Source organism: Epinephelus lanceolatus, chromosome 9 (genome assembly GCF_041903045.1).
Source record: "Epinephelus lanceolatus isolate andai-2023 chromosome 9, ASM4190304v1, whole genome shotgun sequence".
Taxonomy (NCBI): domain Eukaryota; kingdom Metazoa; phylum Chordata; class Actinopteri; order Perciformes; family Serranidae; genus Epinephelus; species Epinephelus lanceolatus.
The window spans coordinates 32,451,488-32,478,311 of record NC_135742.1 but is presented as its reverse complement, the minus strand read 5'-3'; the positions used below and the strand labels follow the sequence as shown (position 1 = coordinate 32,478,311).

The 26,824-nt window shown below is 40.8% G+C and overlaps 2 protein-coding genes across 5 annotated transcripts in view; both read right to left on the bottom strand.

Annotated features, from left to right (window-relative positions):
• lmx1bb (LIM homeobox transcription factor 1, beta b) overlaps nucleotides 1-8,651 on the bottom strand; it is a 63,263-nt gene extending 54,612 nt beyond the window's left edge. Inside the window, exons 1-2 of one of the 3 annotated variants that reach the window (XM_078170858.1) lie at nucleotides 8,407-8,651; nucleotides 7,733-7,868 (exon numbers count right to left, since the gene is read on the bottom strand). In XM_078170858.1, the coding sequence (XP_078026984.1) occupies nucleotides 7,733-7,861 (129 nt within the window). In that variant the 5' untranslated portion in view covers nucleotides 7,862-7,868; nucleotides 8,407-8,651. Of the gene's footprint in view, nucleotides 1-3,463 lie in introns of all 3 variants that reach the window. The other 2 variants (XM_078170859.1, XM_033619449.2) reach the window with 2 other exon arrangements.
• A 153-nt stretch (nucleotides 8,652-8,804) lies between these two features.
• Nucleotides 8,805-26,824, bottom strand: part of mvb12bb (multivesicular body subunit 12Bb) — a 40,573-nt gene continuing 22,553 nt past the window's right edge. Inside the window, exons 7-10 of one of the 2 annotated variants that reach the window (XM_033619451.2) lie at nucleotides 26,519-26,580; nucleotides 14,124-14,179; nucleotides 13,248-13,307; nucleotides 8,805-9,445 (exon numbers count right to left, since the gene is read on the bottom strand). In XM_033619451.2, the coding sequence (XP_033475342.1) occupies nucleotides 9,404-9,445; nucleotides 13,248-13,307; nucleotides 14,124-14,179; nucleotides 26,519-26,580 (220 nt within the window). In that variant the 3' untranslated portion in view covers nucleotides 8,805-9,403. The remainder of the gene's footprint in view (nucleotides 9,446-13,247; nucleotides 13,308-14,123; nucleotides 14,180-26,518; nucleotides 26,581-26,824) is intronic. The other variant, XM_078170860.1, reaches the window with a different exon arrangement.

Sequence of the window (26,824 nt, the reverse complement as noted above, 5' to 3'; positions counted from 1 at the left end):
TAATAAGAATAACAGAACAATATAAACTATATTTGGTATTTTTAATATTGGCTTGAAATACTGTAAAATTGAAAATTCCAAAGATGTAAAAGTTAAGACATATAAGTCATCCATTTTGTCTTACAAAAAAATATAAATCTTTGATTATTAATGATGCAAATAATTTTTAATAGTTAATAAACATTAGCTGCAATTTATTGCTGCTGAAATACTAAAAAAAATGCTACTTTACCAGAAAGTTTAATTTATGTGAATTACTTTATTGTGTTTTAAATATAAGTTCTGCATCATAGTATTTGCATTTTGATTTGCATTTTGTCCATTTTTTTTCTTCTCTTGTTTTAAACTGTTGCTGTCATATATCAGCCACTCTGTCCTGATGTTATTGTTGTGATGAGCTGCACTGTACTTTTGTTAGGTGATAAAAAATAGTATATATTTAAGTTTATGTATATTGTTTTTCCTCAAATATGTTTTTATGCACATTTTGCATAATTTTGCAGCAGTAACTTACAATAACTTATCACTGTTGGTTCAGTGTTCTGTATCTGAAATGACAACCATCTTTAGAGAATGTACTTAAAGTTACAGTTATTATAAATTGTTATTATTATTTAGTTTAAGTTACAATTATTATACATTATTATGGGGTAACCAAACAAACACAACAAAATAAAGTAAGCATACATATATATATACATATATATGTATATATATATATATGTATATATATATGTATGTATATATATATATATATATGTATATATATACATATATATATATATATATATATACATATATATATATGTATAATGTATATATTCATCTTTCATTTCATGAATTTATTTGACTTGACAAAAACAACACTACATAAATTCTATTTTTCAAAATATCCTTGTCATTTTCTCATATCATTGTTTTATAATGGTGTGTTTTTAACTTTTCCATTTCATGGACACATGTCAAAAACAACATATTTATCCTCTTATCATAATTAACTTGCTATGATTTGCAGTGTATGACACTAATTCAACTTTTTTTTTCTTGTGGTACAGTCATGAAAACTAAAATGTTAATTGAATGAGGTCCTTTCTGAATTGTTTCATGCAATAAAAGAGAAAAAAACAACAACCTAATATCCCATGTTTTGTTAAAACCCAATGAATTCTTTTCGTTTTACAAAGGATTATCTTCAAAACATTTTAAAAAAGTTATTTGAAAGTTGGATAGCAGATGGTAACAGATGATACATTATGAAACCCAGCAATAACAAAATCCGTTTATCCTGTGATGTGGGGATCTCCCCTTCCCTTCTGTTTTACTTCACACACAGGCGATGGCCAAACAAGTCCGCATGTGAGCCTAAGCTGCTCAGACACATGAGGAACAACTTACTGCACGGGAATTTTAAAACTAAATTAAACCCTGGTCTCCAAATGTCTCCATGAGACTGTGACTTGTGACTTTGTCTAACTCTTGATGAGCGTCTAAAGAATATTAAATCTTTCCCCAACGAGGACCATTCAATATCCTTCACAGAGGTGCTGAGTGAAGGAGCTACACAGAAACAAAACAACGCTTTGCCCTTTGAGAAAAGGCTTTCAAAAACTTGGAAAGCTTTGGCTCCTGTGGAAATAAGCAACTGATATTACAGCGTCCTGTCACAGCGGGATACGTGGCATTTGTTGTTACATGACTGTTTTCATCATTAGCAAAAGTGCCTGAGCTCAGGCAAGATTTGCAGCGCCTTTCATCAGATGATCATGTTATTCAGTGGATTTGTCTCCACAAAAATAATGTTTCCTCTGACACAAAAAGTAGTGGAGGCTTCAGGAGGCCAGGAGCATGATTTTAGGATGTGTGCCATTAACAACAAGCGTATAGGCCTTTGCTACCCACTCCTCATGAGGAATGCATAAATTCTGTGCCTGTTGAATAAAGTGCATGTGCCTGCAGACATCTGTGGCTGAAGTAGTGAAAGATATTCTAAATACATCTACATACATACTGGCTGTGATGCAGAGCTTGAAATGAATCGCTCTGTTTGTATGGCAAACAGATATGTGAAGAATCAATACAACCTGGTGACGGCATCGATCCTGCATCAACAAAGACAGGAACAAAAAAAAACCCTACAAATAAGACATTAATTAAAATAAACAGCAATCAAGTCAAACATCTGTTTATGTGTTTTTTACTCAATCAAACACAATGGATGTGTTCTGTGTGTACTGAATGTGAGAGTATGCGCACATGTATGATTGTGGGTGTGTCATTAATAGGCTTCACTTCAGAGGAAAAAGGTAGAAATCCTCCAGATGTTTTGCAGCTGGGTGGATCTGGTAGTGAAGATCTAGACAGCATCTGTCACAGGCGAACATTTCTAATCTGTCCTGAACATTAGGCAGAGAGCACTAAAAACCCATCGCTGGCCGCATGTGCCGCTCAGTTCACAATGTGCTAACCACGGGCTCTGCAGCTCTGCCTCCAGAAAGTTCAAAATTAAAATGAGAAAGAAAAAAAAAGTAATATTTATCAAGCTGAGCAGAAGAAGCAATTTTAACTATTCCTCTATATTTCCTCTAAACTCTTTTTCTTTAAGCGGAGTGAAGCTGCTAAACTTTTTGAAAGAGAAAAAAAAAAGGCTAACAGGCTAACTGAAGTTATTAGGGCAGAGTGCCTGAGGCTAAAGACCAGCGCTTTGAACTAGAGGTCCAGCAGAGCTTAGTGAGGTCAAGATCTGTCACACAGCAAGCAGAACTAACATCACAATGTTCTGGACAGACATTTTCTTCAAAGAAGTTCAGCTGGGCATTAAAGGGAAAGAAACAACTGCACTGCAGTATTGTACATGCTTCAATTTACATTTTAGCTTCATACAATCATTTAAAAAGTGTAAAGACTTGAGTTCAGAAGGCTTTTTATAAAACGAACCTACTTATATATAATATATTTACTTATAGCTGCTGATGATTCCAGAAATTTCCTGTAAATTTAGACGATTATATTTCTAATTGACAATACATCTGCATTTTTGAGCTGACTACAATGTGTTTAGCTAACACGCTCAGTTTGGAATCTGTGGGAATCGCTCCAAGCTGACCTTGATGGTCTCTAGATATTCCCCTTCCTGGGTTCATGTGCCTAGTTACCAGTTGGTCAACCTTGTGCCCTGTGAACTGACCCTGTCCTCCCTCCGAGGTTTGAAAGAAAAAGAAACCCAATCCTCCGGGGAGCGCTCCGACTAACAAGAAAACTGCTGGCCCGAATCTCTCAGAAGTGCTGTGTTTTCCCACTGGACCACTTTCAGCTTAATAAACATCTTAACTAGCCAGAGGTCCCATGGGAGCTGCTGGGAAATCCTCTGGGCAGCCAGAGCTCAGGAGCTGGCCCTTTATTGCATCCAGGTGGCTGTTAAAAAACACTGGCCGGCCCTAAATGTCCAATAAAATGCAAGTGGCACCTTCAGGGGTGGACAGGGTCAGTGCACCTGTCTGTGGACGAAAGCTCCCCTCGCTCCCCCCTGTCCAGTCAGTCTGATGTCACACTCCAATGGCGTGCCCATGGGTCCAAGTGGTCAGGGGACCAAAACCACCACATAGAGATGGAAACTGACTACAAAGAGACATGCAAACAACCACAAGAAGATATAAAACAGCCAAAAATAGACACAAATGGACTACAAAGAGATAAAAATAACCATTACAAGACAGAAAACAACCAAAAATATATTAAACCAATCACAAAGAAACACAAAACAGCTGCAAAGGGAGAGAAAATAACACAAAAGACATACAAAGCGACAGCTATAAGATACAAAATGACTACAAGGAGACACAAACTGTCAACAAAGAGACGTAAAATGTCCACAATAATATGCAAAATGGCTACCGTAACAGAAAACAGTTGGAGAGGGACACAAGGCGACTAAATAACCACAAAGAGATGCAAACTGTTAACAGGGAGATGCAAAACAACCACAAAGAGATACAATACAACAAAAAAATGGACACAAACTGACTACAAAGAGATGTAAACAGCCACAGAGATATAAAACAACCAAATAAAAGATGCGTATGACCACAAAGAGATACAAATGACAGCTAAGAAACACAAAACTGCTGCAAAGCAAGGCAAAAAACAACAACTCTAAAGACATACAAAGCAGCAGCTAAGAGACACAAAATGACCACAAAGAGATGCAAAATGACCCCAATGAGATGTAAAATGGCTGCAAAAATAGATGAAACAACTCGAAAGAGATGCAAAAGAGACTGAAAAGATTCACTAAATGACCACAAAGAGATGCAACCTGTCAACAAAGAGACACAAAATGACCACAATGAGATTTAAAATGGCCGCAATAATAGACAAAATAACTGGAAAGAGATACAAAAGGGACTACAAAGATACACTAAATGACAACAAAGAGATGCAAAACAACCACATGTAGATATAAAACAACCAAAATAAACACAATCCAACTACAAAGAGATGCGAACAACAACAAAGACATATAAAACGACCAAAAGTAGACACAAAACAACAACAAGGAGATGCAAATGAGTGCAGGAAACACACAACTCCCGCAAAGGGAAACAAAAAAACTCGACAGACATGCAAAGCGACAGCTAAGAGACACAAAATGACAACAAAGAGATGCAAACTGTCAACACGGAGACACAAACAGACCAAAATAAGATGCAAAATGGCCAGAAAAACACAAAACAACTTAAAGGAGACACAAAATGGCAGCGAAGAGACAAAAAAGACAGAAACAACAAAGAAACAAAGAGACGCAAAAGAGCGACAGGAAGCAACTACAGGTTAGCACGGCTGTGTCTTTTGTAGTAACTTTGTGTCTCTCTGCGTCGGGGCATCTAGCTCTGATATAGGTGGGCTGGGGGCTTTTACTTGTCTGTTCCCAGGGGCCCACTGTCTCATTATGTGTCCATGGCTGTACCGGCCTCGTGGCAGCTTGTAGCACAAACACCCTCTAAAATAAATGCAGGAGTCAAAGTTCATTTTCCTTTTGTCATGATGTTCCCTGCAGATGAAGTAGAACCTATCATCATGCTAATGCCAAACTAACTGGTAAGTTAGTACAATGCTAGCTGACATTATGTCCAGTCACTTTCCGTTTGTTTACGACTGCTTCACACGTATGTGACCAGTGGCAGCAGCCTCCCTTCATCTGTCCAGCCTGCTTGCTGTCCAAAGGGAGAGTTAATTGTCCTGCAGGTTGTGGAGAGACCTGGACGGTGTATTGGGCCTTTGATCTGACTTGAAAGGAGTTAATTGATTTCTGTGTTACAGGCTGTGTTAGAGGGGAAGGGAGTAAAAAAAGAGATGCTTGCTGGTCATTTCACAACATGTGCAGAAATATCTGAGAGAGAGAAAGAGAGAGAGAGAGGGAGGGGATGAAGAGAGAGATCACCTCACACCCGACTCCATCCTTGCTCAATTACAATAATTTGACTCACATGGGCTGGCTGCCGTGGCAGAGCGAGAGAGGGGAGGAGAGCCGCCGTGTGGGGGAGGAGAGGGGATCCCTGCTCTGGGAGATCACTCATCTTACCTCTAGCTGAGGTACGGAAAGACAGATTTGATGTGGGGCTCCCCTCGGAGTGCAGCCTGGGGGCTTGTTAAGGTGGCGGGTATGGTGAAGACCACACGGCCAACCTCCTGCTTTATATCTCAGTGGGGCGCTCCAACATTTGATGACGTCAACATGGAATGAAGAGACTGCTGGAGGTAACTGGTGAACAGTGAGGTGTTGTGCTGCCTACAGCCTGTGTGTTTATGTTTCTTAGAAAATTAGTACTTGATTAATCATTAATTTCTCTTCCAAAGCTTTTCCACTTTAAGCTCATAGAAGGTTTAGCCTTTCCCAGCATGCACTAGGCTGAAGGAATCACATTAGGAAGCACAATTTATATGTTTCCTGTTTTATCTTGTTATAAAAATACAAATAATGTGAATGTTAGGCTTTACATCTTGTGTCAGTGTGATTTGCTGCATCACCTGCCTGTGAGTCTGTTCACCACGGGTCCAGGTCTGGTCTGGACCTGCTTTGACAGGTTTCCTGCCTTCACTCCTTCACCTCTCTCTGTCTCTGGTCACCCCAGCTCAGGGGGAAACAGGGCTGTCAGAGGGAGAGTGGCAGGTTAAGCCTGTCTTAACACAGCACCTCAAACCACCTCATAAATACAGGCTTCCTTTTCCAATTTCCAAGCGGCCCATCCACCTCTGTCTACATGCTTACACACTGCTCCATGTCATGCACCGGGGTGTGAGTTTAAAAATGACCATGGGACATCTGGCCGACTCACAGAGGGTGGGGCTTTGATGTGCTGCTCTGCAGTTCAGCTCAACTCGGGCTGAGCCGACTGAGCCAGGAGTGACTGAGGAGCATGAAGTGGGCCTGCTAGGTTAGAGATAGCAAGGGAGTTAAAAAAGATGCCTGGAAACAGACTCGCCATATGTGAAATGCTCCGAGACACACCACAGTCCTTAACTATTCCTCGAGCCTTTAAAGTGCTGCATACCTCGCGGACAAAAAAAGGTCGTTTCCATTTTAATTTTAAAATGCGGTCTCTGAAAATCATTATTTTCCATATCATAAAGTGGAGTGAAAGGAAAAGTGAAACCATGTGAGGCAGCTTTTTGATGGGCAATGCTGGGCAGGGCTCATGAGGGAGTTGTGGTTCTGAGAGCTCTGTGCCCATCTGGAGAGTTTGGCTATGCTGCTTCTCTTAGCATGAACGCAAAACCTGTGATTAGCTTCATCTAAACACTCACATCTGACCTGCAGGGCTGACATCAGACTCCACCTGCTGATAACCCCAACACCTTGAACGCTGCTCACGTTGAGCACAATACTGAGACATTACAGTGTGAGGTGTGCACGCAAAGGGCCACATTTTTGAAGGATAAGGCTGGCAGTATTCTATATTTTTGTAATTGTCAACACTTCTCACGAGAAGACTAAAACCAACAGTGTGGTAGTTCGTTTCTTAATACTTTCAACCCCAGCCTGTCAGTAGCACTCAGTCCCAGACCCACGCGCTCCTGCTGAAGACGTAAATCTTTTAAAACAGACCAAGAACATATACTTTTATTCAAAAATTTTAAAATTGGGAATTGCAGTTTTTAGTAAGCGTTACTGAAACAGGAAGAATGGTGCTTTTGTTGGGAACTATTTTAAGCTGCACATTTGGTGAGCTAGTTAGCATTTACAGCAGCAGGACAAAGTTTATGGAATGGACTCGAAATAAACTGTAATGAACATTTCACCAAGCGAAATGAGGCGTCTCATTGAGGTGACTTTACTAGTGTTTGTACAACAATGGAGCTCTGTAGAGGAATAAGACACTATATCTGAGTTTGGCTACACAGACAATTCGTGCTAGTGAGATCCCTCTGTTACTAGTTTTGGTCTTTCCATTGGATTTTTAAATACGAAGAGAAATACAGAATATTGCTTTGTCCCTTATGTTGCTTGAATTAAACGTAGTCTAAACACTGAGATATAATAGTGATTACTGTTACTTGCAGCAAAGTTTTGCTCACATCTATAAGTCAAGAGTAGTGTTGGAAAATGGAGTTTTGTTTGTACAGTCTGTATCTGGGTACATATGGCGCACTGTATATATACACTTTGCACGCTGCAGGGAGGAGGGCTGTCGGAGCCTGTCACTGTGCTCTAGGGCATCACTGACATGAGTGTCACCTTCATGAAGGAGCGTGAAAGCTGTTCCCTCTGCAGAGGATTCCTCAGACCGTCGCTCTGATTCCAGCGGCAGAACAGAGGAGTTAACGCAAGCGCTGGTGGAGGGTTGTCATCTGCTGTACGCTTCATTAAACACCTGTGAATAACCAAAAGCCATTAGGAATTTTGGTGGGGAGAATAAAAATAAATAAAGACCTGCATTGTTAGCAGAATCCATAAGTTCACAAACTTAGCAGGAGGAGAGTCTAATTAACAACAGGGACATTAATCCATTAATGAGTTTCTAATACTAATTACACCTGCGAAAATGTGCAAATGGATTCCGACAATTTAATTAGTTGCAAATGACACATGTGAGCGGGAGTGAGAAGATAGTGATGTTTTGGTATCTGAGTGTAAATTCTGCTTCTGCATGTGGCAGCAAAGTGGCAGCAAGGTGTTGCTTAGTTTGATAGAGAAAAAAAAAGCACTTTAGTAAATAAAGTTTCCTGTTTTGGGTTATTCTCAGAAAATGTGGGTTTGTGAATATTAAAATGCAGCAGAAAAACTCCAGGTAATTGTCACTTTTTCTGCCTTTTTCTCTATACAGCTGTAGATAGAAGTAACATATTCTATAATTAACAATAACACATTCACAGAGCTGAAACTTAATGTTCTGTTCTACTCTTAAAGACCTGACTCAGGAGAGGAGTCGCAGCTGACGTGGGCGGGCGTCTGGGGTAAAAGGCTCCTGTGTCTCGAGGCTCTGCTCGTTGTTGCCGCACACTGCTCATGATGAACTTTGTGATGGAAAGATGCTTCTGCTGGAAAATGCACATCAGAGGGGCCTGTTTGCGTGTGATGAGGCTGCCTCTCCGTTTCCTCTTATGTCCTCCCTGACTGCTACTCACTGTCAGCATGGCCCTGTTATTCTGATGAGCAGAAAGTGAGTCACAGCTAACAGACTTTTATGAATTAATCTGTTAAAGGACATTAATTAGCTTGGTTTATTTGGAGCATGACACTTACTGTGAGGCTATCTGAGGAAGATAAGACAAAACCCAAATTTAGAAAAAGTCACTTTCAAGATAAATAAGTTGAAAATCTTCTAAAATTTAATATGCACAGTTGTACATTATCAAAAATACTTCAAATGCTGAATCACTTAATAGAATCCATCAAGGTTAAAAGACAGTAACACTTAATCTGGATAGTCTGAGATAGTTTTTTGAGCATTTCTGAGATTTCAACACATTAGATGAAATTCAACAATTCAGTTGTTTCACTTTATTCTGTAAATGTGTACGTCACAACTCATGACCATACCTACATCTTTTCAGAATAATTTAGTTGAACTTGAACTATTCAAGTTCAACATGTAGTGAATTGTAATTATACTCGAAAGATATACATAGATGTACAGACAAAGTGAAACAGTTGAATCTCAACTAATAAGCTGGTGACATGTTACAAATACTCTAAAAAAATATCTATAGGTGGAGTATCCAAATAAAGTGTTACCAAAGATACTTTTTTAAAAATCTTAAATTACATAATATACAGTTGCTATGTATCTAAACTTTTTTTTGAATTTCATTAATACATTATAATTTAAATGATTCCTTTAGGTCCATGAGTCATGCTTCAGTCCTCGTGGGTCCGTCTGCCAGGGTGTAAACGCTGGGTGGAAAGTTACACAGCAATGCTTTGCTCTGTGCTGAAGTTGTAGTGAAACTGCAAAGGAAGAAGGAAACAAAGACACTGATGAATACAAATATAATGTCAAAACAGCACAAAAATATCAGAATTTTTTAAATCATTAATACCAAAGCAATAAAGTATGTCCATTTCTAAAATGCTTGTAAAATGAAACTGACAGTAAAACAACTCTCTGAATGATCCAAACTTAAGTTGAAAAATGTTTTGAATTAATATTATTCTCTCAAGTTCAAAGTACAGGCCCAAAATTACCCCTACAGCAAAGTGATTAGATGGTCGTCCTGAATGAAAATTGAGAAAACACAAACAAACACTGCCCCCTTGTGGCATGGCATGGACATGACTCATGGCTACAATCTTGGCTTATGTGGCATTAAAAGGCAGCAAAGTGTCATTTTAGCTGTTTCACTGATTCTATAGTGATTTTAACTCTTTTCTATTAAAAAGATAAACTCTTGGTACTCTATTAAGAAGACACTTCTGATCATGTCCTATTTTGGTACAAACCCAAATATAAGAAATGGCAGTAACTTCATTCAAGGTCAAAGTTACTGCCAGATCACATTTGCCCCCATGACAGACCTACAGGCCATAACGTGACAGATCCACAGTAATGAATATTTCTTTGTTAATGTTGTTACAAAATTCAGATCTTCTTCTATTAGCTACATTCACTCAGTCAGTCCACAACAATCGCTGGCCTCAAATTACCTCACATGAAAGTGAGGTATACAGATGTTACATTAGGCCAAAGAGAGCACTAATATCAGAAATCCTGAGTTAAAGTACTAGAATCAGACTCAGAAGAGAAAAAGTTATCAGTGAATCCCCAAAAACATTAGGAGCTCCCAGAAGTACTCAGACATATAATTGAATATAATCCATTTCCCAAAATTTATTTAGAAATCCAAATCATGAAGAAATGATCAGGAAAAAGGCAAAGTTCAGAAGAAAAGTGACTACAGCGATTAAATAATCAATAACAACCACTATAATTTTTGATTAGTTGATGGCAAACTCTTTAAAAAATAATGACACAATAATGATTTTGTTGTGGATGTAGTTCCACTGACTGAACAGTGAAGTTTTCTAAGTAGTGCTCACTTCCCTGAGTTAGACACTTGTATTACTGCAGCACAGCACTAGGTGATGCTGTATGATCAGTGAAATAAGTTTCCAAATCTCCCACCAGAAGCCACGGAGCCACAATGGCTCAAACCGGGTTCTCTCGATCACAATAGCACCTTCCCTGATTCTCATCTACTTGAGGGGAAGCTGCAAGTTACCCACAACCTGTCACATATCACAAGCCTGTTAGTTGTGAAGAAATCTGGCCCCCCTACCACACAAAAATTCAGTCTCAACATCTGGCACAGTAAATAAATAATCCTGTGTGCACGTGTACGTATGTGTGTGTGTGTGTGTGTGTGTGTGGATGATGGATGGGGGAATGGGGTGTTATCAGGGAGAGCATGTATCAATGTCTGCCAGTTTTATACACAGGCTGACAGGACAGTGACACACTAGAACATGGGCGGCAGTCACCCAGACGAGCCGAGCTTCATTTCCTGTCCCTGCTCCACTGCCAAAAATATGTGACATGTTGTCTTCATTAATTCCACCTCTATTTGGAGCTCTCCCTCTCACACCTCTCACATACCCCCTGTACACTACTGTCCCTCCATACATTCGCATGGCAACGCACACAAGCATACGCTGGCACACACACAGATAACTCCCTGCAAACACTGAAAGCCCATCATACATAGGTGCTAATGAAAATCTTGTCATGTGTGCACACACACTTCTCTCCACCCTAGCATACTCCCTCTGAAAATCATTAGCCAGCCGCCAACAACATTTTTCAGCAGAGCAAACTACATAAAGATGTCACTTTAAATCGCGTACTAATTAACACTTAAAAAGACACAAATTAGATATGCGTGGCTAAAAGCAATTATAATATCCGCAAGTTTTGTGAGTCATTTGGGAAATGAAAAGAATGCCTAATTGCTGGAACCAACATCATCTGAGACATGGCTTAAGTGATGCCTGTTAGGAAATGGTCTTATCTACAACTGTGGCTGTGATTACAACAGTTTTCCTCAATTACATGTGCATATGTATAATTCTTGAAAGTACATCTCTTTCATGAATCTATATTTTTTAATGGGTTTAGAAAGAGGCAATTAGGTTGTGTGCTGAAAGCGCCTCCAGTTTCTGAAGAGGGGGAAAAAGCTCCACAGTGCAGGCATGGACAGTGACCTCTTCTGGACAACAGAAGAAGAAAAATGCTCAGCAGTATTAAGAAAACTGGGGTACAGAGTCATACTAAAAAACACCTTTCCCTAAATGCAATATTGTGATTGTTTTGCTTTATATTACCAGAAAATGAGCTGCTGCTTGTGCAAAAGCCCTGAGTACAGAGAACACAGCAGTCATTATATTTATAGTGTAACACTGATAGAGAAAAACAAGCCAAACCGGACAAAGAAAAGAAAAAATACAATAATTCAGACACACCTCGCCTGTCCAGCGTGTTTGCAAGAATATCACTGACTATATTTACCCCCCCTTGTTCTGCAGATATCATCGTGGGATAATAATAAGAGGAGAGAAGTAAAAATAACACAATGGTGAGGGATGTTTCCACTTGGAAACTAATTATCAAGCTAAGCTGTGACTTCTTCCTCATCAGCCTGGCCCCGCCATTAATCTTGTGCTGTCGTCCACTTCACTAAATCCTGTGTGTTACACTATCTCACATTTACTTCATCAGCTCCAGCGCGGCTGTAATTAATGATTTCTCATGCCCCCTTCCCTTCCCTTCCCTTCCCCAGCTCAGCTCACCATGTGTCCTCCTGCTAATCACACTCTCTGAGAAGAAAGGAAGAAGGAGAGGAAAGGAGAGGAAGGAGGAAGAGGAGAAAAAAAAAGACAAGAGCATATAGGATGAGCAGCCAGCCTGTCTCCACCCTGGAAAACACACATACATGTACACGCCATTAATACCTTCGCTGACAATGAGCTTCATTCAGATGACCATATGACAAGATGGCGACTCTGTGTGATTTGGATAGTATGTGACAGAAGACAGAGGCAGAGTGCAGAACAGACACCCAGTTTGATGAGGGAGTGTTTGCTCTGTAACACATCTCAAACCCAACAGCACCTGTTCTTTTACAGTGGTCTGTCACTTCCTGGCAGTTCTGATACCAAGATACCGTGCTAATGAGAGAGAAGGGGGGTTGTCACTCTCTTTAAAGCGCACGCGCGCACACACACACACACACACACACACACACACACACACACATATACATACAGACTCTCGTTCTTTCTCTTGCTCTCACAAACACATGGGCTGCACACAGATGATTTTCTTCCTACGAATGCCTGCAGGCTACAGTGTTTCATCAGAAATGGGGAGGACTTTGTAGCACTTTTATTTGCTCTGCATGATCTCTAACTTTTTTTTCCCGCTGCTGAAGATGAAGCTGATTGCAAACTTGAAAAAGTTTAACATGCAGAATCTGACCACAAAAAGCTCCCCCAAGATCTACAGCGCTGTGCGAGGTGCTAGATTGAGCTGTTTGAGAGAAGAATCGGGGAATAAAAGTCAAGTGTTTTGGAACAGGAGACGAAGCTTTTAGGAGAGAATGGCTGCCTAGCCTGGCCATGCTTTTATTCAATTGGGGCTTAGTGGAGCCAACAGGGCCTCGCTGTCTCAGACACTTAATTACAACCCCAAGACCGTTTGCTTTGCATTCTGGGCCAGCGGCGTCAGCGGCAGCCGAGCGTTGCAGCCTCTACTCACTTCCTCCTCGATCTCTGCCAGGGATTTGATCGTAATGCCCATTAAATTGACTTGCTGCATCTGAAATCAAAAGCAGGGAGAGGAGGAGGGAGAGGAAGAAGAAGAGGAAGAAGAAAAAAAAAAACGCACACACAAGAAACATGGCGGTTAGGCTCATGGCTAAGTAAGCATGCTTAAAATCTTTAATCCTCTCTCCCTCTCGGTGTCAATACAAACGGGGCTATAGTGACAACCGCCGCCAGCCAGCCAAATGGACTGCATTGAGCCAGCTCTGCCTGACTGCACGCATTCATCACTCAGTCTGGAGGAAAGGGAAGGAAAGGAAGGGAAAGGAGAGCAAAGGAAAGGAAAGAAGAGGAGAGGAAATGAAAGGAGAGCAAAGGTAAGGTAAGAAAAGGAAAGGAAAGGAAAGGAAAGGAGAGCAAAGGTAAGGTAAGAAAAGGAAAGACAAGGAAAGGAAAGGAAAGGAGAGCAAAGGTAAGGTAAGAAAAGGAAAGGAAAGGAGAGCAAAGGTAAGGTAAGAAAAGGAAAGACAAGGAAAGGAAAGGAAAGGAAAGGAGAGCAAAGGTAAGGTAAGAAAAGGAAAGGAAAGGAAAATAAAGGAAAGGAGAGCAAAGGTAAGGTAAGGTAAGGAAGCAAAAGAACAGAGATACTAGAAAAAGGATAAGGAAGAAGTAAAAGCAAAGTAAAGGAACAGAGAGAAGAGGAAAGAAGTGGAAAAAGGAACTAATGGTTGCATAGTGGGAAAAAGGACCTGATACTATGACCATAATGTGGCCCATACTACACAACAGGTTGCGGGACAAGTAGCTAAACAGTAACTCTCATGACTTGTCTCATATTATTTGTAATAAACCAATCATTTTGTGTTTTTACCTCTTTGGGGTTTTTACAAAACCTCTCAGAGACCACAAAGGGCACATCGTCCAGAGCTGCAAAAAAAAAAAGCAAGACAAAACAAAGTTTAAGGTTGAGAAAAAACATATATATCTCTTTACTCTTGATCCTGAGTATTTCCACAAGACTAAGCGTGGGTTTATAAAACAGCAAAGCTATCAACATCCCCAGCCACCCCGGCACCTCCCCTCCTTCCGTCTATGGAGAGAAGATGAAAGGCTTTTTTATTCTCCGCTGTATTTGAGCACCTCCACTCTCTCCTCCAACCCAGCCCTTTCCCCAACCCTCCTCCAGTTTAATTACTCTTGATTATTCCCGATTCCGTCTTGTCTGAGAGATGTTCACCTCGGAAACAAAGACACACTCACACAAGGCACAGAAAAGCGGAAAGAAGAGAGACAAAACATTCACCAGATATCAAATTTGCATGAAAATAAGCCACACTGTTCAGCCGGCAAAAAGTGGATTGAAATGAGGACTTGCCAAGAGCGTGGTGGTATAATTAGCATTTGACCAAACAAACGAGCTTCAACAGAGCTATAATTAAGCAGGCCTGTAATTAAGTGTATGCCCTTTATCATAATGATCGTGGTTAAAATGGTGTGATGGCTGCCAGTTGATTATTAATGGTGTAACCCCGTACTGCATGCATCCTGCACTGGAATCAAGGTGTCACGACTGTCAGGCTAGAGAGCAGCCCTTTGTTTATAAAATACATTAGGGCCCAAATTAACACAGGGTGACAAGGGACACAAAGCCTCTCGTTTCCAGACTGAAGGGAAAACTGCAGCTGCTCGGCTTCATTATAAAACTCCCAAATCTGGAGGCACAAAACTTGCTGCCGTTGGCTTCGACAGGAGCCCCAAATATCAAGAGGCCAAGCTTCCAACTGGTGTTCTTTTACCCACAGTCCATCAGGCCGCTGGCACAGGAAAAGGAACTCATAAATGTAAGCCGAGGCTGTTCATGAGTCATCGTTTTGGAGCTGACACTCCTTTTGGCCTTTCCTGTTCGCAGCAATATTCTAAAGTATGAGATTCTAAAATATCCCTCACTTTGACACTTATGTGACTTGCTTTCCTTTCTTCGTCATTACACAGATCCACGGTGTAGTAAGTGTAGTACAATGTGATCTTTGTAATCAAAGCATGACCCTCACCCTCATGACCACAGGGAGGCTTACTTAGTTTCTTGGCTTCCAATCTTCTCCCACAGTAAAAATGTAGTCCTAACAACTGCAGCCATGCTCGCAGCTCTGTTAGACTGTACTCAGGCACAGTGGTGCTTTAAGCTAAACGCTAATATCAATAACAAAAACACAATGCTAACAGGCTGATGTCAAGCAGGTTAAATGTCTACTATGTTCACCAAACTATAACTAAGAGTGATGGAAATATTATTAGTTTGGCAAGCATTTAGTCATAAACCAAAGTACTGAGCAAATTGAAATTTTGACCGGCTGATGATACTAGATGAAAAATATGGAGATCACCAAGGTTAGTACAATTCATCCTGAGGGGGACATGAGTGTTTGTAACAATTAATGGGAATCCATCCAATAGTTTTTGAGATATTTTGATAACCACAAACATGCTAGACTGCTACATATCAGCTCAAAGATTGTGGATCAGATGCTTGAGTCAAGCTTTCAAACTACGTAAACTGAAAAAATGTTGTCTCAAGCAGATATTATGTCTGATCCCTCCCCTCTCACACTTTATTTCAGGAATATCAGCTTTTGCCATCACACAGAGGATTTAGACTCCCACAGGCGGAACACGTAGAGCAATGCTTTTGTTCCTCTGGCTGTCAACCTATTAAATCAGTACTGCTTCCAAGCAACCTTAATGTACCTGGATCAAACATTGAATGCAATAGGATTTGATAATTTGTTGCACTTCATCCACCTTTCAAACTGTCTGATGTGATTTATAACATTTGTAGTATAGTTGTGTTGTTTGGTTAAATGTTGTTTTGTGTATTTATGTGAAACAGTGTGCATCCTGGGACTCAAGACACATTTCAGAAATTCTATCCTGATACTACAGTCAAATCAAATCAAATATCAACCTAATGGTGCATTTGAGAAAAAGTCAGGGAACCACAAAAGTCATAAGCATTAATCTTCTGGGAACTATGGATGTCTGTACAAAATTTTAAGGCAATCCATACAATAGCTGCTGCGATATTTCGGTCAAAGTAACGGACCAAAAGATCGTCACTGCCATCAATGGAGCCATGCCACTAGCATGGCTCAAAAAGTACAAGGAGAGAAAAGTTTAGCCTCCTTTTCCACTAACCCAAGGGCTGTGCAATGCCCCAGCCTTGACACCCATCTCCCTGAAGCACTGTGTTGTAGTAGTCAAGATCAGTCTTTGTCTCAAGATCAATCTCAAGACCACTCTCTGAAGGTCTCCGTCTCGTCTCAGAATCGGCTACATTTTTACTCAGTCTTGTCTTGGTTTCAGACTAAGAAGACTAAGGATTTTATTTCAAGGAGTTTTGAATTAAGATTCTTCCATTGATTTCCGCTCAGTGGTGTTTGTATTTACTTACCCATAAAAACCAAAGGAAAATTCCCTTACATAAAATTTTCCTTTGCAATGACATTTCTCACAGTACACTTTTAGATGCACACATACCACTGTATATATGGCATAAAAAAAAATACGAATGAAGAGGAATCTTAATTTGTTTTTTGCAAGTGTTTTTATGGGAATGTGGATCTTTCAGATCATTTGAGGAGTAATTATGGTTTGCATGTTCCACATTTTATCATAAGTGTGTCTTGCAGCATGGGACTTGCACTGCTCTGGTCTTGGTCTTGTCTTGGTCTCGATACACTTTAGTCTTGGTCATGACTTGGTCTCGTTGTAGGCAGTCTTGACTACAACACTGCTGTAGTGCCTTTGGATATGTGGCTATCTGCAGCATTGAGCAAACCAAGGCAACTGGGTAGGTCCAATGACTTGTTTTAGCTCATAAAAACAAGTGAACAAACATGCACTGCTGTGTCGCTGGGAGCACCAACACCAGGCAGAGGCAGGCAGGGAGAATACATTTGAATCAATAGCCAGCAATGGGAAGCCGAGATTGTAGCTGCTGATGGATCTGCGTGGCGCGGACAGATGAATGCAGAGCTGAAGGCCACAGGGTTTCTTTATTGCTCAAGGATTACATTTAAAACCAGATCTCACTTTGTATTCCTCCACCATCTATACCAGAGAGGCTATCTTGCACCCAGATAAATGGAGAGGCGCGGGAGATGACTTGGTGGTAAGAAATGGATACCACGGAGAAATCCGAAGGTGCAAAGGGCAAAAATAATGTAAATCCAATCTTCTGACCAGGAATCCCTCTATGAAGCATGTTGTAGCCGTTCAAATGGCCAGGCTACACTCCATTAACTCATGACTGTACTGCAGAGCAGGGAATTGGGTAGTTATTTGGCATTTGGAGTATGTGAGTGCAGTCAATATGAAAACATCTGGCAGGAATTCTGGTGCAACGACTACGATGATGATGATGATGATGGTGGCGGCGGTGAGCGCAGAGGTGGCGTTAAGTAAGGAGGACCCTGTGGCTTGAGTGATTGTAGTGTAAAGAACGGAGTCAGCACAGGCCCCGTGTGGATCATTGCCTTATTAATGGCTCCGTCAGGTGCGATGAGCAATGGCTGCATTGTCATCTCCAGCCCCTGGGCACAGATGAATGGCTGTTTCAGGGCGGGAAGGGCTCCCTCGTACGCTGGGCTGAGCACTAATCCCTCACTCTTCCATTGTTGGATGCACTGTCACCCAGGACTTCAGCAGCGCCATACATTGCATTTCCAGGGTTCTAACAGACATGGCCATGCACACAGGCATACACACACACGCACATAAACCACACCGAGTTGCGCTCCCGACACTGACTGATGGAAAAATATGCGTGGGTGATCGAGCATACCCCATATTACCTGAACCACAACTCAAGAGTAACACTTTAGGAATGTTGATGAACTTTTATTTTACACTTCACTAATTCAGCAGAATTGCATTGATCTCTGTCTAGTATGATTACTTGGGCGAATCCGTCTCGCACCTGAATTAAGTGAGGAAAGTCACAGTCAGGGCAATAATCTCCAAGTGGGAATGAGCGTCTGTTACAACTTTTTACTCATGATTGAGCTGATTTCTATTGTTCAGTACCATAAAATAATAAGGAATAAGAAGAAAAGCTGCTCAAAAATGGGTTGGAGCTTTCTCTGGAACCTGCTGCATTTCATATTCCAAACAATTGGATGTTGCCTCTTCTCTTTGTGTAGCCAGGCTAGACACTGCTATACCTTTCCTGTCGGTGTGACTCTCAATTTGAGGGTGGATTCTTTATGCAGACCATGGAAATGCTATTCTAGTTGCAGACCCCGCTCTCTGTCACCTCTGCAGATAATGGTGAGTCGATGAACAGAGAGCTGGAGGAGGACCCCCTATGCCCACTCACAGCCCTTAGCCCCTCTCTGACATGAGAAATAGTGCCCAGGCCTGACAGCATCTCGGAGACATATTGTAGTTTATTTTGTCGCCCGGGCATGCCATCTGTGCCATTCCAATAGAGGGTGTGTGTTCAGGCTGCTGCAAGAGAGAGGGCGCGAGGCTCCGGGTCCCTCAGTAGCTCTGCAGCCACGGCAGGTCATTAGTCAAATTGCCTAATGAGAGAGAATACAAATGGCCCCCTACCCTGACAGGAGGAATTTTGGAGGTGTCAGAGCTCCTGACCCGTGCTATGAGAACAGATGATAGCGAGTTGCTATTTTCAGATTCTTTTAATGACTATGGCTCTATGAAACCCATTCTTTTTCTTTTATCTTTTTCCTGCTTTTTCAAGCCCTCTAGACAGACGAGTAGGGAAAAAAAAAAAAAACTTTTCAATGTATTAAAAATCTCTCTTGCAAAAGTGGAAGTGTAACTTTTGAATTATTTAAATGTTTACTGGGGAGTCAATTAATGTTGTAAAAAGCATATAACACTGATACTAAAATAGATCATGCGCTGAAATGATGTTGAGGGTTTCTGATAATCTATTTTTATTTGTTTCTGCCGGCTGTGCGCAGCTCGTTTCCCCTGGTCTTGCTGTGGTGTGTGCAAGCTTCTGCTGCAATTCTCCTGACAGTGAGTCAGTTAGTTTATACTAAAATATTAATTTCATCTCATTCAAATGTAAACAAATGTTTGACATATGCACAGCATCCAGTGGATGAATGTGCTTATAGTTACACTCTACAGGCTGCTGCTGCTAAAGCCTCAGGTTTATGGAGAGAAACTGTGAAGGGAGAGAGAAGAGAAGCACCAAGGGAGTGGCAAGAAGTTGAATCATTTTACACAAGCTTGCCATTTGTCCACTGTGAGAAATATTTTTAAAAGAAAAGATGGTGCATTATCCTACAAGATATTACCTTATTTTGAAAGATTTGTGAAATGAAATAAACGCATCATCAAACATATAATAACTGTATAAAATAGCCCTTACAGTTCAGTTTTATCTAGCATTGAAAAGTTACATTTCATATGGCAAATACCAAAATAAAAATAAGAATGGAACTCTCTCAAAACATCCAAAACAAAAGCAACAAAAACAACAGATTCCAGTTCCATCTACAGTAACCGGTTTATTTACAAAAAAAATCTCCAATATTAAAATTCAGCAATTTTGTTGTTACCAGAGGGGTGCAAAATGGCAAGCTTATGCAGAATGACCCACTTACTTTTCCATCTGTGACAAGCAGTCCTTGAAATCTGGTTGTGGGTATGGAGCCAGGAGGCAGCCCCAGTCGGGCGCTGGTCCATCAGTCTTCCAGAAAGTGGGCAGAGCCAGCAACACCTACGGTGAGTTGGCCACAAACACCGCTGCATAACACCGAATGCTCTGAGGAGGTGTGTGCATGTGTGATAACGTCTCCAATACGTGTGTGTTGTATATATCATAAATGTATGTAAGAGCTGTTTCATGTAAAGTGCAAGAAGTCTTCAGTGATCTGGTATCATCACAAAATCTGTATCAACTGTTTTTAAAAAACAGTCGGTACCAGGGAAATACTGGGAGAGCGCTTTTCGCTGGCTAGCTATTGAGAGCTCTCATGAAATTAAATGGACAATCAGACTTTAATCAGCAGCACAGTGTCTTTTAAGACATTGCCATGGCACTGGCATTGATCCCCAGCTGTGGCTGCTGGTAAATGTGCAGCAGAATGTGTGTATAAATGGGGTACGCCTCTCTGGACAAGTGTAAAAGCTGGCAGAGGGCTGACAGTAAATTGCATGTGCCGGATGGGACACAGCAGAAGGCACAATTACACAAATCCCCTCTTAATTAGCGGTTCTGTGGGCAAACCAACCCGTAATGATGCGAGGGATGTGGCGAGCCCCAGAAATCCTAACAAGAAACACTCACCAGCACTGGAGACTGGGTCATATGGCCCCGGTTCCCCTCAAGTAGCGACTGACTCGTGATCTGTTTTGATCAGTGCAGCTGCAGGAGACGATTCCCACGTCGGCCTGCTCCCCGCAACCCCTAGCCCTCGCTGAGCTACTTGCCCTCTGGACTGTGGGTAAAGCAGCAGGCCCCTGTGTGGTTGTGGTGGCATTATTAAGTTCTCCATGCTCACAGTACCAGGCAATGTAAAGTGGCATCTCACACGGTGAGTAATGAACTGTGCCAGAGTGGAAGCAGGAGGGATGACAGCCAAAGAGGCCTCCTTGGCAGCCACTAACCTGGGCATCCACCAATTTATCATCCCCTAGAACCAATCCACCAATGCTGTGCTGCCATTTGTCATTAATTATGCTAATAAGGACACCATTACTCTCCTGATGAAACAGGCGACTGTTATTAGTATAATGCATTTACAGTTTGATACATATGCATTTGCTTATTAGTTTCACTGTGTGTGGATTAGCGGACTTTGAAAAGAGGCATTTTCATTACTTTAATTTAACAACTATGCACTTAAAAAAATGCAAGTACCACTACAGACGACTTTTCTGTACACACTAATTGACCATCATGAAAGCAAAGGAACTGTTTCGTAATCGTGGCATATCTCTTGCACCCTAACATAAAAATGGCCCAATCTATGTGAAGACGCTGATGTGTGTGAACTTTTTTTCACAGTAGACTTCATGGCTCTAAGCAAACCAGTCTGAGCAGAACTATTTAATATAGCTTCTGGGAGCCCCAGATGCCCTTTTCCAAAACGACTTCATTCCCAGAATCTCATTGTGCTTTCTAAATCACACCACAGTATGTATTAGAAGATCATTAATTACAAACTTAACAAGTCAGCAGAGCCATTAAAAGATCTTTAAGGCATATTTGACCATAAATCTCCTTAAACTATATTTAATGACTGGATTTTTGTGAAATATTTTTTATCAAGTTCTAATTAGATGTGTGATAACAAACCCTGCTGTACATGGGGCAAATGAGGGAGCCGTGACAGGCCCATCCATTGAGGCTGTCCACGTCTGGACACTGAAACTAATGGAGCACTGCTTCTATCTCAGGGATGGATAGAAAGCAATGAGGGATGAGACTCCAGAGTCCAGTCTGGCCTGCAAATGCTCAGCCATTTAAAAAGTCTCTTATTTGACTGCAATAAAGGTCCAAAAATGCCTGAGGGCCTTGAGGCTCCAGTCAAAAATTCCATCTCGATTCATTCAGGATTGATCCCCACATACTTCATGGCACCGACACGCTGGGATCGATCATGACTCAAAAATAACCTGGACAGTCCGATTGGAATTATGACATATCAGTACAGTAAACGCCTGCAGGATTTTCATGAAAGAGGAGTTTAACCTGTTAAAATCCAGAAGACATACACAAAACAAAAAAGCCTTTTAGATCACAGGTTCTACATGCCAGAGACCACTTGGGTTACAGGGTCGGGGGTAAACACTTGTATTGTATTGGCAATATTGAATTGATACAGGGACGCCAAGAATCATTTTTTTAAATTATATAAATTATTAACATTGCAAATGCGAACTAAACTTTTGTTAGCCTACTACAATAATAAAAGTGAGATGAACAGACTGGAAACTTTATTTTATTTGATAAAACAAATATTGACAAAGTTTTCCTTCGGGGACATAATTCACAGATGAAAAAAGGCAATATATCCCAATACATTTTTTGCAATATTCAGCATATTGCAAAACCTTTAAAATTGCAATAATACTGTATCGTGACTTGAGTATTGTGATAATATCGTATCATGGGGCCTCTGGTGATTCCCACCTCTATTAGGTTTGGGTGTCTTTTAAGTTTGGTTTTCTTAAAAATACATACACTCGCAAACAGAACATCCAGAATAAAAAAAAAATCTGTTTGAACAAATTGTCCAGCTGAACTTATTACATGATTTCCCCAAAGTAACGAAGCTTGTGTTGCGTTTAGAAAACAATTATGAGTCTATGTTTTGCAAATCCGACAAAAATGTGACAGTAGAGAGAACTGTATACGTTCTGCACAATTAGCTCTCAGCTATTTCATGCTGAATTCCTCTTAATGACAGAGACAATAACTCTTCTACCTTCTTCTTTTTGTCTTTTCAGTGTAACATTTTGTTCCAAGCATGTAATTTTTTAGCCAATTGTTTAATTCAGTTCTGCAGTATTTACCCCAAAGCGCTGACACTATGCTGCTATTTGAACGCAGAAAATGCATGAACATCTCAAACATACTTACATTTAAATTAAGGCAAATTTAAACACTGTGTAGTTTTACAAGCCATCAAATTATTACGAAGAAATCCAACACTCCTTCATATCATTAGCTGCTGGGAGTAGTAAACAGTTTGAGTGTGTGTGTGTGTGTGTGTATATACATTAAGTGTAAATACTATTCTCCTGCTCCACCCTCCTCTCGCTCTGCTTCGCCTTTTGCTGACCAGGGGAATTAAGAAGCAAAACGTGGGTTTTAAGAGCGTTCCTTTCATGTCTTGATGTAAGCTTTGGCATTACTTCAGACATCAAGATCGGTTTCATAGAAATCCCATTCCATCTAAAGTAAAAGCTGGGCAGTAAATCTGCCGATACTCCCCCATAACACTTCCATAAATGATTCATTCAGCTCGGTTTAGCTGATGCAAAACAGAATGTTAGTGAGTTGTGGATGGAGCCTGAGCTGCAAGTGGAGGACCAACCCCGCTGCTTAGTAATTTCATCAATCTCTGGGAGAGAAAGAGAGGAGAAAGGAGAAAGAAGAGAACGGCGTACACTAATAATAACTTTTGTGTCACTATCCAGAGGTCGTGTTTTTTAATCCCTCAGCCTAAAGAATTGTGTTATTCTAAAATATAACCCCAGCGGTGCAGAAGCAGTTGAGATCCATCACGGTTTGAGATAAGAGCCGGCTGATCGCCTCCCTCTGCACAGCCTCGCCCAGAACTACACAGGGAGATAAGATGGAACTTTTGTTTGAAACCTGATGAGAACCCTCTTAATGAAAGTGCGGCGCCAAAAATAATCTTTTTTCTCCATGTTAGTCAATCAAGAAATGGTGTAGTTGGGGGAAAAAGAGGAGAAAGAAAGTAATTTTGCATAATCAGTGAGCACCATCTGGAACAATTAACCAAATTCCACAGAACTCAGAGGATCAGTCATATTGGCTTATTAAAGATCCAGAATTATACAAGTAATAAATCCTTGGAAAAACGAAGCGTACCCCTGCCTGTCACGACTATTTTAACTTCAAATACAGTGGAATACTTGATAAGGCTGAAAAGAGGAGATTAATATATGCAAATTATGTCGAGCATTTAAAAGCCCCCCAACAACTGTCCCGTTTTTTTTTTTTCTGTCTCTTATTACAGGGCTTTATGTTTTATTCATACACCAACTCACCTGTCATTTCATAAGCTATAATATTATGAGGGTATTATTAAACAGCATAAAGTGGAGCTTTAATTGGAAAGCTCCATTGCATTTTCCAATTATTTGCAGCAAATTAAAAGCAGATGCACATAGTTTAATAAGAATTCTAATATTGTTTCCTGAAAATCAAAAATCACTGTCATCCTGCCAAGATATTTTGCAAACCCAAGTTAATTTTGAGCCTCCTATTTTTTCCCCTCCTCCTCCTCCCTCCTCCTCCTCTGAAGGATGAACTGTCTCGTGTCTGTTAATTGAAGTTCCTCTAATGGATAGGGAAATAATTGCTCTCCATATTACGTTAGATCAGGGCCAATGTCAGGATTTATTTTTGATTAATGCGATAGATATGTAAATGTATTACTTTTTATTACGTTTACCTTCTTATCGGGTGGATGTCTGCTGAATACTATATGTTGTTCTGCAGGTAATGACGAGAGACTGCAGTGCAACAGACCGACACGTCACATAGGTTTATTTTAGAGTTTTAGACGTTTTTTTTCCTCCAACACCATCACATTTATTTTTATCAAACATATGCTTTTTAGACACATTCCATGAATGCACGTTTAATTACCTTTAAACTATCCTGCTTTTCTGTCAATGTATGAATAACAGACCTAATTGGCAAAGGGACTTGGCACGGATCAAAGCAACGTGGTGAGGAAAAAGCAAAAGGTTGGAGCCGCTATGAAAACTTGATAACTTTTCAAATGAGCTCCAACTGTCAAGTGAAAGAGGGCTGCAAAATAAATGTGAATTAGTTTTTAATATTCTGGTAATAAATGTCAAAGCGCCTGCACATCACATCTGTACATGATGTGACTGCGGATGACAGATTTCCCAGACATGTTACCTCTCCTCCCCTCAACTCACCCGTTTTTTTTTTCTTCTTTTTTTTCTGTTGGGGTTTTTGTTTTGTTGGGAAGTGACGGAGGGTTTAATCAAGAAAGCAGGCAATTCATCAATCCTAAAGAAGGCGCCTGTACAACCCTGACAGAGCGCACATGGTTTTAGACCAACTCGAACCTGGCCAGCTGTCAGCCCACACACACGCGTGCACACGCAGACGCCCACGCACCCATACACATACACACCAGAGCTACCACCGCTAACAATTAACACAAATAGGCTGTCGGCTACGACCTCACACTTGGTCCGCGGGCTATCACATTGTTAATGAAGGGAAGTTGCGTTCTCTCACATTCACAGTGTGATGCTGAGAGGCTGACGAGTACACAGTCTCAAGAAATAAAGCCAAGAACCATCTCGGGCTAACTCCATTATCCGCTTCTTTAAAATCATGAAGGGACGCATAAAAGATAGCAGAAAGGAGGGAGTCTGTACAGCTGCAAAGGACAGTTTTCTGGAGATAACTGATGACTGCTGGCAACGTACTGTACAGTATGTGCATGTTCTTCACTGTCAATCAAACCCTGTCCCAGTGGAGGAATCACACACCCAATGCCACAAACCACTCAGCTGTGTGTTAATGTCTGCTCCTTCAGGGCCACACTGTGCACACTTGTCTTGACTAACTTATAATATGACTGTCAAAGCAAAAAAAATGATGTATTAATCTTTTTTTTTTGTCAATCACATATTGTTTTTCTTTTTTGAAAGATGGCATACACGAAAAAAAGAAGAGGGAAAGAAACAGCTTAGAATTAGAGACCTTAATTTTTTTCCCCTTTTTTAATATCTCCCTATGGAGTTCTATCATGTGCACTTCAGCAACTATTTGATACCTAGACTTGTATTAAAAAGGCAGGGTGTAACATGCCAGTAGCCTGGGTGTGCCTCTGCCTGAGCAGCAGGAGGAATCCTCACCACATGGTGTCTCTCTCCAGCTGGATAAAAAACCTGCCTGCTTCATTCACCTCGTGCGGATCACACGCTCTTTGAGGCTAGAGCGTCTCAGCCGGCTCTGACTCTGTGGCTCTGAGGCTGTCATAGCTAAGCTCTGCTTCCTAACGAATTAGCCTCTCTTCTGTTTTAGTCCCGGAGCATTGTGCTATAGTTGAGTTTCTCTCCTTGACAAAAGGGAAGGGAATTCGTCCGGTGCAATGCACGGTACATAATGTAAGTATGGCATGTGATGGATCATCTTTGACAGCTGTTAAATGTTCTCTTGAGTGTAATGCCGTGCTCCTCTGGGAAGTCACGTTCGCTCAGATAAGCAAAGCTCTGTACAGTATCCATCACTGAGGAGATCTAGACATTAGAGCATTTGTAGATCAAGTACCAGAGAAGCTGCCTTTTGTACATGTGGAGACGATGCTCGGTATAAACAGAAAGCATAGGTAGAACCTTTTCTTCAGACACATAAAGCTTTTTCTTGCAGTAAGATGGCTAAAAATCAGCAAGTTTAACAACCTAATGCAACTTGTGCAAACTATTAAATCCCTCTAATTGCCATAAATGGTGCTGACTTGCATATATTTAAAGTGTGAAACCATTTACCTGTCATGGTGTAGCTCCCACTGCTCTGGTGCTCATAGAGCGGCCTGCTTGTCGTCCTCACCCTGGCAGAAAGGAAGCAACAATGTTCTGTCAACTGATCAATACTATTTCTTGAATATAATGGTAAAAACATACAAAATGCATGTAAACTTTATATTTGACAGTTATGTTTCAAGACACATTGTAATGCAAGAGAATATATTTAGCGTGGAAACTCCTCACACAAAGGGTTTATTTTTTATCTAAAAGCAAAACAGAGCACTGGAATAACAGGATGAATCTAAAGAGGAGAAATATGGTAAAAGT